The sequence below is a fragment of the Hipposideros armiger genome, unplaced genomic scaffold, assembly GCF_001890085.2.
Source record: "Hipposideros armiger isolate ML-2016 unplaced genomic scaffold, ASM189008v1 scaffold_667, whole genome shotgun sequence".
In the NCBI taxonomy this organism is placed as follows: Eukaryota; Metazoa; Chordata; class Mammalia; order Chiroptera; family Hipposideridae; genus Hipposideros; species Hipposideros armiger.
In genome coordinates, this window is record NW_017732017.1 from 817,559 (window position 1) to 831,756 (window position 14,198).

The window sequence follows — 14,198 nt, forward strand, 5'->3', positions numbered from 1 at the left end:
GGAATAAGAGGGTGTAGGGTGCATTGGGGAGATCCAGGCAGGACAGGGGTAGGACTTTTGAGGCAGGCAGGAGGTAAAATCCACAGCCTGGAAATCTTTGCACAAAGGAATTTAGATTTTCTTTTTTAGGCCTGTGGTTCCTCAGCTGAGGACCACATCTCCTGGGGAGCTGTGGAGTGAGTGACAGGAGACAGGAGAATCTGCAGGAGCACCCAGGAATGCTTGCAGAAAAATGTCGCTCATGGATATATCCCTATTTTTCAATTGTATGTAGATGCTATGCGATTAACTTACTATCATTTGGAAGCATTACTGAACATAAAAGAAAATGAAAATCGTTTTTGAATTCACAGAGGCTTTTATTATTAAGTGTTATATCAATCGTTGTGAAAGTGCGATTGCAGGCAGCTTTTTCTCATTTTGTATTTTGGTAAAAATAGTAAAAGTACAATTACTGTCATGTGGGGTCTGCACTGTAAAATGTTTGGAAATCAATGCTATAGGCAATGGAGAACCCTTGGGCATTTATTGGAAGTGAAGAAGTAAAGTAGTTTAGAAGTTAAAAACAAACAAACAAAGAAACAAACACATTGGCCGGCTGGAGGAGGAGGCATGAGGGTGGCTGGAAAAAGATGAGGATGAGGTGTAGTTGAATTCATGCCATGCTGGGCATAAGTAGGAGAAGGACCTGAGGATAACACCCAACCACAGGACCTGGCGACCAATTCGATGTGAATGTGCAGGAAGGGAGTCTGGGCTGATGACAGATTTCTGGTCTGAACAAGTACACTGCTGCTCTGGTACATTCTGAGCATTCACTAAGGAAAAAAGCACACAGGGAGGGGCACGGAGTAGGCAAGTGTTGGGAAGCAATGAGCCAACCTTGGGAGATGACTGTGGTCACAGAAGAATGGCCCCAAAGATGTCTTTGGCCTATGCCTGTGACCATGCAGGCTGCTTGGCAAAGGTTGAAGATAGACTGGGATTTCTAATCTGCTGACCCTGAGTGGGGCCTTACCTTGGGCTCTGTGAGTAGGCCAGTATAATAATAAGGGTCCTTGGATGTGAAAGAGTCGGCGTCAGAGGGACACCCTCTGAGAAAGACTCAACCAGCCATTGCTGGCTCTGGGGGTGGAGATGAATCATGAACCAAGGAACGTGGGTGGGCTCTAGAGCAAGGAAGCAGACCCACCCCCACAGCCTCCAGAAAGGAACACAGCCCTGTCCTCACCTTGATTTTAGCCCAATGTCAACCACAAAACAAAATCAACTAGGTATTCCATATCACCAAAAGGGGATAAAGAAAGGACTGCAATGGGATACATGCAGACATTGCACTGGGAAAAGCCGGAGGAGGTACTTTACAGAGGGGACAAGGACAACCAGGAGGGATTGGTACAGTCAGCGGACTTGACTGTAGGGTGTCTGCAGTGACACAGAGTGACAGCTCCTCCCACAAGCCCTCCAGAGTTCTATCCAGGTTAAGGTCATAAATTTTATCACCCGTGAGACCTGTCTTACCTTATTCAGAACAATAAGGTAAGGAATTTTTGTTTTCAAGCACTCAGTTTATAGTGGTTTGTTTCAGCAGTGATAGGAAACTAGTAGAGCGAGTTAAGTTTTAAGTACCTGTGGGACTCAGGGGGAAGGAGGGGATGGTGGTGGCAAATGCAGGGAAATGTGATACTCAGCTCCAAAATGTGTCTTCATTTGGGTAAATGGTGGGCTCCCAGCCACATGGCTCTTTCATATGCAGACTGTGTCTCCAAGACTTGGTTTTCTTGTTAGGATTGCACATGATACGGGAGATAGAGGAAACTGGTTGGGTGACTCGGGCTAACGAGCAATGACTCTAAAAACGGCTTCAGAGTTACAAAACCAAGAGTATGCTAGTGTGAATCTGAAGCAAGAGGTTCTTGCCTGAAGAGAATCAAGACACAGCCCCGCTGAGGGCTGGGAAGCCCACACAGTGCTCACTTAGCTGCCTCGCACTGACTGCCCACCCACTCCATCCCCACCTGTCTGCTGACCCTGACTTCAGCAGTTGACCCAGCAGCTCGCACAGCAGCAACCATGTTCCACAGTCAGCCCATGGAAACTACTGGAGTAATTTACATGGTTTTGCTCTTATTTCATAAAAATGAGTGGAAATGAAAAAATGAGTCTGCTATTATCCATAAAAAGCAAATGCCCCATAAAATCTGATAGAGTTGAAAATGAAAGCCATTGGGGGCCAATCGTAAATTGATCAACTGGGTGTCCTGCTAGAAAATAAATGAACAACAGAACCTAGCTACAAGACCAATCAGCGTGGACATTTCCTGACGTTTACGATGAACCAACATGTTACAGTCATAACATCGGCCCACTGGGCAGGTATCAGGCTTATCCCCCTTATAGATCTGAAAGTGTAGGCACTGAGAGGTTAGTTAACAGGTTCAGTAGCTCAAGGAATCAAAACCAGTAAGAACAGAGCTGGGATTCAAATTCAAATAGCCTGACTCCGGAGCCCAGCCCCTTCTCCCCCTCCTTTCTGCGGCCACCATCCCCTCCCTGATGTCTTCTCCTGCTCTGCTCCCTGCATTGCTTCTGTCCTGTACACACTGGCCTTGGACATGCCAGACATTCCTCTGCCTCAGGCCCTTTGTACCTGATATTCCTTTAAAAAAACTTTTTTCTCACATACTTCTCATTCTCTCACCTCCTTCAGGTCATAGAAACATCTCCATGAAGCTCGTCCTGACCTCCTTAAAGGCACAGTGTGCTCTGTCAGTGTAGCCTGGGAAGGCCTGTCCTGGATATGGGTAGCAGGACTGGGGCTAAGCAAGGAGAAACTCTAAGTCCCTCTGGGCTAGGGTCAGGCTGTCCTGTGGAGATCAGTGAGAATACTTTGGGACCCAAGCAAATGGGTTCTAGTTGCTCTCTGCACAATGTTCCAGTGCAGTGAGCTGGAACATTCAATGGATGTGAAAAGTCATAGCCTGGTCTATCCTTTACTAGCTGACCAGGAGCACGGTCCACTCCCTTGAGGCTGGAGGGTGGAAACAGGATGACATCTGGCCCCTCAGACTGGTCTGTCCCCAGGACCACATTCCCTGGGGCTCTTGGTATAAGGGCTGCATCTGGGTGTCATGATGAGAAGACTGATGGCAAGAACCTGAGAAGTCATACACATCACATAGCATGTCCCTGTGCCCTTGGAGATGGGAACCCTGTGCCCTTGGAGACGGGAATCCTGTGCCCCGCTGCTCTGGAAAGCTGGTGGGACTCATGGCATCTCTGACTTTTACTCCCTTTCACCAGGACATTTATCCTTCATATGCAGATGCGTTCTCAATCAGGCCTCAAGTAGCCTGGTGAGAAAGGCTGTGCTGTCCACACATAAGGAAACTAAGGCTCAGGTCCAGTGACTTCTCTATCACACCACACACTCAGTACTTCTCTGAGCTTGGACTTCTGACCCCAAAGACAGTGATCCTTCCAACAAATGGGGACTCCAGCCCACCATCCATCACAGGTGGAAAGCCACCAAGCTCTTGTATCAGGTTGTGACCCCAAAATTCTCAAAACCCCATAGTGGATAAGCATTTAATGCTTGTTGGGGATGTATTCCCAAAATGCTTCTGGGGCCAGCCTGCTTCTCGATGTGGCAGAACTTTTATTCACTTCCAATGAAATTCTTTTGTAGAGAAGGCAAGTGCAGTTATAGTCATAGGTCAGAATTTATTTCATGCCACCTCATTTATGGCGTTTGCAAAAACAGCACTCTGCTGGCCCTCATTTACGCTTGGGAATAGCAAAGCACACTTGGTAAGGCACCAGGTTACAAGTCTGTGGAGAAGGCCTTGCCCGTGTGGGCTTGTGTAATTCCTGGGTGGTTTTTCTCAAGTCTGTCAAGCACAGAGAACATCATAAAAGGTTAATTCCACACACACGGAAAAGAGAGAAAACAGTTTTTGGAGTATATTGTATTTAAAAATTTTGACCAGCCTACACTGTAGGAGTAAGGCTAAAGTGGCATTTTCTAAAGCAGAACTCATAAAATCTTCTCTATTCCACGCTTCAAGTTTAACAATGTGTGAGCTTTGAAGTGTATCAACTCTAAAATATTTAAGTCAAGCACATACTTGTAAAAACTTTTCTGCCCAAATCTCTATTTTCACAAAGAAAAATGGAAGAAAACCTCAAGTACAATCGTACCTTTAGTATTGTATAAAATGCAGCAACGTATTAAAAACTATTTCTTGCACTTAAATGTCAGCCCTCTAGGTTTTTGGTGCTAATGTCCCAGGTTCTATCAATCTGGGTTAAAAACAAATCTATTGAGTAAAGCTCTCAGAATGGGATCACAGGTTTCCCACCAGTGGCCCAAAGGGCAGAGGGTGCCCAAGGTCCCTCCCAGGGGGACCAAGAGTGCCCCACGCGCTAACACATGCAAAAACCTTCTTTAAAGTTTTGTTTTCTTTCTTAAAAAGTAATTTGCATTGTACTCCATGACATTTGCTTAAATATAAAAATACTATTTGAAATTACTTCCCAGTTAAATAAGTCTTGCCCCACTCCCATCTCTGCACACGGGCAGGCGGGGCCCAGGCCAGGAAGCCGCTTCCCACAGAAGGTGAGCCAGGCACATAGGCTTGGGGCACATTCCATTAGGTCTGTTTGGGGGCATTTTCACAAATGAAGTCATTTTATTCACTCAGATTATAACGAAACAGGAAATTATGACTGATTTCAATTTCAATGTATTGAAAAATAAATAGTAAAGAGTCTACGTATTTTAGTTTTTAAGCCAAGAAATTAGTTAATTTTATTTACTAGCAGAAATCAAAGAAGACCCGAGCCTGAAGTATAACCTAATCTTTCACTTTCTCTATAGAAAACAGAAATTGGCTTTTTTCAAACATAAAGAGACAACACAAGACCCACAGAAAGATAAGTCCTCTAGCCACTGGCTCCACAGATTCCCCACTGAACCGATTTTGGTAAATGTGCTTCACCCAGTGCGAACTGGATGTCACAGTGCATCGGGCGACGTTTTGGCATCTCAAAGCACCATCACAGAGTAAGACTACTCTTCTGGTGTGGCAGTGGTGTTCTCCAGTTTAAGCCCTAAAACTGCCACCTTGAAGAACATGGTTTTCTAACTGCAGCTGAGTGAGGGAGCAGTGGTTCCCGCACTCAATTTGCTCCTGGATGGCCACAGCGGACACCATGGCCCATGACATGCAGTGTTGATCTTTGCTGCCAATCCCCTGAAAGACGCCTGTGGACTTAACTGGTTGTTTTCACAGATTTTAAAACAGGTTTTAAGAGATGTTCATGTTTTGTTTTAAGATGGTCTCAAAAATGTGTTCAGATATACTTAAAGTCATATCTAGGGTGTAAAAAAAAAAATCTGTTCAAACAAGTGTTAACAAAAAGAGGAAGCCACGCTTCCCTCACACCTGTTTTGGTGGCCATATGCTTTTCCCCGTTCACTGTTTAAAAGTCTGAATCAGCAGCAAATGCAGCCAAGTGCACACACACGTGTGTGTACAAGAAGTCTGTTTTGGCTGGCTTTGAAAAAGTACATTTTGTGCCCCACAAACGCTTGCTGCAGGCCTGTCGAGTACTCACACTCGGCAGATAACACAACTTTAAGTGTGGAAGCTTAGACAACTCAGACGGTGCTCCCAGGGCTCTAATTCCCAGGGGTCTGGTGCACGGGCGCTAACCGCAAACTTCACACTCTGATCTGAAGGTCAATCCGTAGAGAAAATGTAAGTGCCACAAGTGGACACTTGCACGACTGCGCAGTACCATGTTTACACAGTGTCAACACAACTGCCCCCAGAATGAGAAATCCCAACAAACAACTTTTCCTTTTTGGTCTACACAGTGTCAAAGGCTTAGAGTGATGTTTTTGTTGGTTTTTAAATCTTATGCAACCAGGTGTTAGTATATGACAAAAGTGACTGGGTTGAGGTTTTGTAGGCAGAAGTCTCTAATTTCTTTCTGATTTTTGCTCCTTAAAAAGAGAAAAAAAAGCACAGAGGTTGCAAGCTGAGTGCTGCAAACAGTGGCTGCCTGAAGCGGATGCAGCATATCCTTCCGCACATTACAATGCAGCAGAATCATTCCTGATGCTCAGATGCAAGGCGAATTTTTCATATTAGGTATAAATTGATCCAAAGGTCTGGAGCTCTAAATTTCTAAAGTTATGAAAAATGCTTAACTTACTTCAAAAATGCGTTGCAGAAGAGTCTCATCCCTAAGCTCAAACTACAAGAAAATCTAAGGCAAGAAAGAACACGTCCATGGGGAATGGCTCAGTGACACGTGTTCTCTGTACAGGCGCACATGGAAAAAGGGCTTGTTTCAGCGCCTGTCACTTCCAGCAGCGACTTCACTTCTCAACGTTGTCCGGGTTTCCTGCCAGCGTCACACGAAACAGCAGTACTTCCTCCACCAGGACTTGGACAGGGTCTTCATCTTGTCCGGAGTCCTGCTTTTGGACTTCTTTGGCTGCTGCTGAGCATCCGAGTACTGGATGGCGGCGACGATGGCTGCGTCGAAGACCTCCTTGAGGTTCTTCTGTGTCAGGGCCGAGCACTCCACGTAGCAGGCGGCTTTGATCTCCTCTGCACACAGCCTCGCCGCTTCCTCAGGCACCGGCTTCTCTCTGCATTTGTCCAGCTCAATGAGGACTTTGACGTCTTCTCGGAGATCCGACTGAGTTCCCACCAGGACGATGGGGGCTTTGGGACAGTGGCATCGGATCTCTGGCATCCATTTTTCGGTGACGTTCTGGAAGGAGGAAGGGCTGACCACGCTGAAGCACAGCAGGAAGATGTCCGTGTTGGTGTAGCAGAGGGGCCTCAGCCTGTCAAACTCGTCCTGCAACCAGTCAAAGCCCAAAGTCACTTTTTAAACCAACCTCATTGCACAAAATCCACCTTGACATTTAGCTTGAAAGGGTCTGGCAGGTAACAGAAAACCCACTGGCGATGGAAAGAAGAGCCCGCATCTTGGAAAGGATCCTGCTGCTCACCTACACGGGGCCCCTCAAAATCTGCCAAATCTGTTCGTTGTTTCCATCAGTACTCAGGCCCTACTTGTGACTTAGCACAGAAAAAGTACTTACATCAGATGGTGTTAGAAATAACGTTTACCGTAGCATTCAGGCCAGAGGAGCCCAGACTTACTTTTTCAACTCTGGTGCTTAGCTAGTGTTCTAGAATGTAGACAGCATCCACATAGATCCCCAAGCTCCAACCTGACCCAGTGACCCCAGCCATTAACACAGGTCCCCTTTTGAAGGATGCAGCCCAACCTTCCTCACACCATTGGCACTGGGCATACCCAGGGACACACAGCACACAAGCAATGCCAGTCCGACACAAGATAGACCCAGAAATCAAGTGGAGGGCCTTTGTCAGGCCACTCTGCTAAACAACTCAGACCTCCTGTGCCTCTCAATGTCATTTACAGTAGTGGTTAATACATTCATTTTTATTTGACATACTTCTTTCTCCTTGCTTTATCATCTTTTTCCCTCCTGCCTCCCCTTTTTCTTACTTCCTTTCCCCTTCTCTCTACCATTACCACAGGTCTCCATGCACAGGGCTTTGGGAAGGTAAAGAATCAGAGAAAGAGCTAGCCCCCCTACCCTTAGGTATAGAGAACTGAATGGAACAAGTTAGAGTTGCTTGCATGAACTGGCCACCAAACTGCTACAGTCACCCACTTAACAGAGACCCATTCAGGGCTGGGTGGTCGGCTGGGAACAGGAAGGCATAGCCTCAGCCCTGTACAAACGTCTCATTCCTATTTAGAACTTCTATCTGTGGGTGCCAACCACCTCAGGTGTAATGTGACAGATAATTTCCCAGTGGCAAAGAAAGTTAAATGTCATCCAGGTTTTGGGTACTCCATTGGCATGCTCCAATTATATGCAAACTATTATTTATATGCACATTATTCTGCATCCATGGCTTTTTTCTAGGACTAGAAGAAACCTGGATCTGTTTTACTGGAATGTACTCTCCTCGTTTCAGGCTCTATATTTCAGTTGTGTGGCTACAAGCACCTAACAATATAAAATGTTCAGGAATGACTATAGTATTTCAGAATGTCAATGCCCCTCGCCAGTCTTCCATAAGCAAAAGAAGGATTTAGGTTTCTTACTGCCAACCTTGTGCTGAAAAAATAAGAGACTCAAGCAGGTGGACCACGGCCAGCTCTGAAGGTCTATCAATGAAATGTTCCCTCTGTTCTCAGAGGCCTCAAAGAAAGAAGCACAAAACTGAGACCCGTATAAGGTCGGCTCCTCAGGCAGCTACACTTGGCTGTGGCCTGGAATCTGGGGTTGCATTACCAATAAAAAGGAAGGCAAGCACAGAGTCCGGGCCTTGTGACAGGGCCCCCCAGATCTCTTCAGATTCTGGCTGACTGGCTCAGGAAGCAAAGCAAATATTAGACCCTCCTGCTCATTGCTGACCAGAAACCTTGGATATTTGCTGAAATAAACGCAACACGCATACGTGCTGAGGCCTGCGGTCCACTTGCCCTTGCGGGGCTGTGAGGACAATGCAGTCCAGCTGCAGTGTGGGGCACACAGGCAGCTGGACAGTGGCATTGGTTGAGCTGCGATCTGATTTTTTATTTTTTTTTAGTATAAAGAGTTTTCCAGGTGCCTCATAGGTCAAAAGGCTGAAGAATTTTCAGCCCCTTTTTGGCAGTGTTACAATGAATACTCTTATTTCAGTGGTAGTCCGGTCTCCTATGCCAAAGGTATGTTTCTCAAAAGTCCTCAGTCTCTGATCAACTTTCACTTGAGTAAGGCTGTGAGTCCAGTGTTAAAAACTTCTTTTACAGCTTATATACTCACCTACCCTCCCTAATAAGAAAACCCAAGGCACAAGAAGCAATTTCTAGCTATTTATCCAGCCAGTTAAGCTGTATTCTTGCTCTGAGCTTCTATACGAAGCCTGACTTGGGCCCCAGGTTAGGGCTACCTTTGCACGGGTTGGAAATGGAGACAGCAGGCCATCGTGCTCAGAGGACGGGGGGGCCCTGTGAGCTGGGTCAAAACTAAGCAAACATGGCTGGAGTCAAATCAAGTCCCTTAAAAGGTATTTTACCAGCTCTGGAATAAGGAGTGTAGACAAGGACAACTCCAAGACCAGCCTTGCTAATAATTAAAACCAATACTGATTGACACTTGGGGAGCAGGAAAAAAACTAACTTTATCTTAACTTTAACTTTAATCCAGCTGTGCATTTTTCATTAATGATTTTTGAAGCTGGTTTTCTTCATATCTTTAGATAGTGGACTCATTTGTTATACAATCAGGTTCACATTACTAACCAGCACATCAGGTAAGAAATACAGTAAATCTCGATGAAAACACTTCTGGGAGGCCAGAAGAATCATTTCAAAAAAAACCAAAGCTTACAAACAGCACCAAACCCCTTTTTTCCCTAAATATAAACTTCTTTCATGAAATATTTCTAAAATGATTCTTGTGCTTCTCTGACTTTTACACAGACCATAATAAGGAAAAATTGAACTCTCCCTTGATAATTCAGGATCATTTCTACAAAGTTTTTCTGAATTATCAAGAGAGGGTTGTTTCTACAAGTCCTATTCCTCCTTCAGAACTGCTGAGGTTTTCCACCGGACCCGCCCGTCCTGCCCCTCCAGCTGGGGTCACCTTCCTATTTATGTAATATCTCTGGTGTATACCTTTCACAGGTTCTACTAGCTGGTTTGTCTTCCCTACAGACTGTAAGCATGTCAAGTGGCAAGCCTCCATGTCTTAAGTTTGCGCCCCCAAAACCTAGCACCCTGCTCATTCATCGTGATTAAGTCCTGCTATGTGCTAGATACTGTGCAAGCACCAGGAGTAAACCTCCGCCCAGGAGGAGGACACATCCCAGCAGAGCCCAGTGGCTGGCAGGGACTGGCACTGGGCTGCTCACTCTCCACTAAAGGGCCCCATTCACCTGCCTTGGTTTCTGCATCTCCCTCCCTGTCTTCTGTCTGATGCTCAGGTACTAAGCTGCCCCTCTTGCTGATTCAGCAGGAATGCCAGCATTGACTGGCATGCTACTCGGCCCTCATTTTAAAGATCAGAAAAGCTGACCCACGGTAGGAAAAATATGCTCACTTTATACAAAGCAGTTAAGCTTTAATTATAAATACCAGCATGGCATTCGGAAAGATTAAGTGTTAGGAGACCCTGTGTTCTTTGATTTTTCTTTTCTACAGGCCATCAAATACAGACTGTTTGTTTCTTTCTCCTACTAGTCAGGGGAAGCTGTGGTGCTGCAGTGGCAGGGAAAGGACAGGACAGGAGAGACTGGCTAGCCTCTCATGCCACTGTGGCCACTGCCAAACTGGCACTTAGCTGGGAAGCAAGGCTGCCCAGTCTTGTGTCACCCTGAGTTTTGAAAAATAAAGCTCTGAATTGCCTACCCCAGAATAGGTAAGCAGTAGGAAGCTCTGGCTTGGATGAGGCATTTAGGGACACTAGAAGCCAACTTCTTCTTAAAGGCAAATGGTCAGGTGACAACACCTCAGCAAGTGAAGCAAGCACTTCTGCCTGCCTACAAAGTAGCCTCCGGCCCTTTCTTTAAATCTAGCAAGTACTGACACTCCAGTACTTGTAACAAACTACACATTTATTAACTGTCATTTAAGCAAATTTGAAAGATGGATGGCACCCTCACAGAGAACATAGAGACTTAAGTGACTTGAGCACTGTACCAAGGGGACACTGGGTGATGAGCCCCTGGAGTTCGTCAAGGGAATGCTCCAAAGGGGCCTTCCACCCCATCCTCCCCCCATCACTTCCTGGTTGTTTTATCTGAGTGCCCAGCCCAGAGACAAGAATAAATGCTCAGGATTTGGAAACACTAAGTCCCACTTCATTCTTTCCTCCAGCTCAGGACGGCTCCAGCCACCGTATCTGTGCTTCAGAGAACAACAGTCACCCTAGTGAGCCAAATCACACTAAGGGACAGAATTAACACTGACTCCATCTTTTTCTTGAGTGATTTTCTTAAACATTTGCCTCATCGACCTTTAATAAAATGATTATAAGGTATTACCGACTTACTTGAGAAATGATTACAAAGCATCATTGATCATTTTTAATAAAAACCAGAAAGTAAATAAGATCAGAAACTCCTGTGAGATAAGAACTGTTCTTGACCCTATTTTCTCCAGTCCTGCCCACGCAAAGCTAGCCAAGCCCTGTTTTATTGGTGCACAGCTATCTCCCCCACCCCCGCCTCTGAAAGGGGCCTGCAGGGCTGGGCTACCCCAGGAGGCTTCAGAATGACCCAGATGGTGAGAAAGCTTATTGGAAGGCCTTTAAAAGGCTGTTTCCTTTCCCAGCACTGAGCAGTGAGGAGATACTAACCTGTCCCGCAGTGTCACAGAGCTGGAGTCTCACTGGTCGCCCATCCACCGACACCACAGCTTAAAGACAAGACCAAAATGACTGTCAGGGGGTGTCTTTTAAACTCTTTCCAAAGAGTAATGGTTTTAGCCCACACTATCATTCTAACTCCAAACCCTTCAGCTCCTGTTCTGTGTCCCCTAACAAATAAAAGACTTGAGAAAAACAAGAAGGCCCATGTGGCACTTTTGTGTACCCTCTCCAGGACTGGCAATTCTCCACTGTCAAGGATAAGGCAGCAAACCCCTGAACCATTTGATGGCACCCCAGAAAGGCTAGTACTTTCCTCCTAGCTGGGAGAATTTATTTTCCTGTCACACTAGTTTCAAAAACCCTAAAAAACAACACTGGGGGTGAGGGGGTGGGGAGGTAAATGGGAAACAACTTTGCAGCTTTAAATGAGTGGAAAACCGAACAAATAATTATTTTCCCTTGGGAAACGTTTGAGACTTCAGGGTTTATCATAAAATTGTAGCTTGTTTTGAGAACATGTGCAAATACTGGCTGCCTGCATTGTGCTGTTTATAAACGAGGGCACTGCTTATCTCTCCATGTCAGTTCAAAGAGAGGATTAAAAAAAGGAAAGGAAAGAAAGGCACGGGGACAGGGCACCTGGGGAGGGACCCTCACCAAGGCAGTTTTACTTAAATTAAGCACTCAGTTTTGTTTCAATATAACTTTCTAAATTGTTTATAAATGTTTATACTAGTCAGTTTAGACAAAAAACAAACAAACAAACGAAAAACGAAAGAAACACTGCCGTTCAGGTGGGAAACCATTCACATAGCACGGTTCTATCTAGGGCACCTCTGAATTCGGAGGAAGCAAGCCCTTGCCATCATGACTTTCTAAGAGGTCAAGAAGCTTTTTTCTTTTTCTTTTTTAAGGATGAGAGAGTGAGTGTTTCAGACTAGCTTCTGTGGATTTTAACTTTTTCCTAAATTTCCAAGAGACTTGGAAAATCAAAGTAAAGGATTCCTTTGTATCTACCAAACCAAATAACATAGCTATAACGTACCTGTAAGAGCTTTTAGTGGCTTACAGATAGTGAAAAGATACCAAGAATCAGAAACAGCCAAGGTGGGAGGTTGAAGTGGGGGCAGTGGGGCAGGGAAGGGGGACTTGGAAGAAAGAAATCGTGTTTGCTCTCCAGATTTAATCCAAACCGAAGCCTTCGCTGGTGCCACCAGTGCTATTTTCACTAAATTAACTTTTCCGACGTCTCCATGGTTCTTTAAAGTGGAGATGCCCCCTGTGAGGAGATCCGCGAGGAGAACCACCGAAAGGAAAGGACTAACACTCAGGGCCACAGGTAATGGCACCTGCGCGTCACTTTCCAAGGAAACTTGGCAGCAGCGCCAGCAATGTCGACCTGACGCAACTTCTCCACGCAGCAAACTGACCAGGCAACCTGAACTCGACCAGTTTGATCCTCGCTCACCTGATCCGAAACTGCAATCTCGTCTCTCTTTTGCTCGGGCTCTGACCACTGTAGCCACCCTCCGAAAGCTCCTCGTCCCCAAGGCTCAGGGACTGTCCTGCACTCTGCACTTGGTCCAATGCCCTGCTGGGCCCCGGGCCCAGCCAGGGTCCTGAAGCCACCTCAAGGCCCTCAAGACCCTCGCGCCACCCTCCCTCTCCTCCGCACCCTGTCCGCCCCCAGGGCCCACTCACCCGAGAAGTTGTCGAAGGCGGTGGGGATGTACTCGGTGGGGTAGCCGTTGGTAGTGTAGCTCACCACCAGGCTGGTCTTGCCCACCGCGCCGTCACCGACCAGCACGCACTTGACGCCGCGCCCCTCCGTACGGCCCGCGCGCCCTCGGCCCCCGTGCCCCCCGCGCTCCCGGCGCGGCGGCACTGGCGGTGCCTCGCAGCGGCCGGGAAACGCGGGGTCCCCCTGCTGTGGGGGCATCTGTCCGCGCCCTTGGATGTGCTGGTGCGGGCGAGCAGGGCCCAGAGCGACTGCCCCTCCGTCCCAGAGCCTCCAGGAGAGAGGTACTGTCACCGACTGCTGCGGGCGCGTCTCCGCCCCCCGAGAGCCGAGGTTCCAGGCCGCACTGCTCACAGACAAAGGCGGCCGCGGAAGGTCGTGCGCTGTGCTCCTGCGGCGCCACCTGGCTCTGCTCCGAGCGATCTGAGGACTGCGGGCCAAGCACCGTGGAGCCCGATTGCTCTGTCTCCTGTCCTCCTGGCTTTCCGGCGACTCGGCGGGGGGAAGAGGCGGGTCCAGCCGGGCGGCCAGCTCCTCGCGCCAAGACCACAGCGCCTCCCACCTGCACGCCAGGCCCCTGCACCAGCTCCTGAGGCGGTGCCACGCCGGCCTGTGGGGACCTCAGACACTGGTTCGGGGGATCCCGAACATCCGCTCCGGGGGATCCCCCACCCTGCGAACACCACTGAGAGGGGGCGGTGCCTGAATGAGCTGCGCTGTCTGTCCGCTGGCAGCTTCGTCCCCAGCGCCTGAGAGTGACACTACAGCCCAGCTGGCCTGGATGGTTCCGCCCTACAGCGCCCACGCGGACGGGGAAGCCAGGGCTTCCTGCCGTTCCTCTCGCCCCCTTGCCCCCCACCTCCCCTTCTCAGTCAGAGCCTGTGCTGTGGGGTCCCTCGCCAGCCACAGCGCTTCATCCCGGGGAAACATGAAGAGTCCCCTGGGGACATGTGGTCTAAAGGTGACTGAATAAACAGGCAGCTTTTCGTTATAAGTCCAGCTACAGCCCATCGTGTGACTTTTCTTCTGAAATGATTT

The 14,198-nt window shown here is 47.6% G+C and overlaps 1 protein-coding gene across 1 annotated transcript; it reads right to left on the reverse strand.

Moving 5' to 3' along the window:
• Positions 1 to 338: 338 nt before the first annotated feature.
• Positions 339 to 13,882, reverse strand: RHOU (ras homolog family member U). The gene is made up of 3 exons (XM_019626361.1): positions 13,124 to 13,882; positions 11,411 to 11,469; positions 339 to 6,879 (listed from the first exon to the last, which is right to left on the reverse strand). The coding sequence occupies exons 1-3, from the start codon at positions 13,359 to 13,361 to the stop codon at positions 6,424 to 6,426; spliced, it is 753 nt and encodes a 250-aa protein (XP_019481906.1). The 5' UTR covers positions 13,362 to 13,882; the 3' UTR covers positions 339 to 6,423.
• Positions 13,883 to 14,198: the final 316 nt, after the last annotated feature.

Excerpts from the sequence above, each read along its gene's own strand:
- RHOU (XM_019626361.1), bottom strand. The coding sequence starts at position 13,361 with ATGCCCCCACAGCAGGGGGACCCCGCGTTTCCCGGCCGCTGCGAGGCA. Across the intron at positions 11,470-13,123 it reads CGCCTTCGACAACTTCTCGG|CTGTGGTGTCGGTGGATGGG; the intron begins GTGAGTGGGCCC and ends CTTGTCTTTAAG. Across the intron at positions 6,880-11,410 it reads TCTGTGACACTGCGGGACAG|GACGAGTTTGACAGGCTGAG; the intron begins GTTAGTATCTCC and ends GACTGGTTGCAG.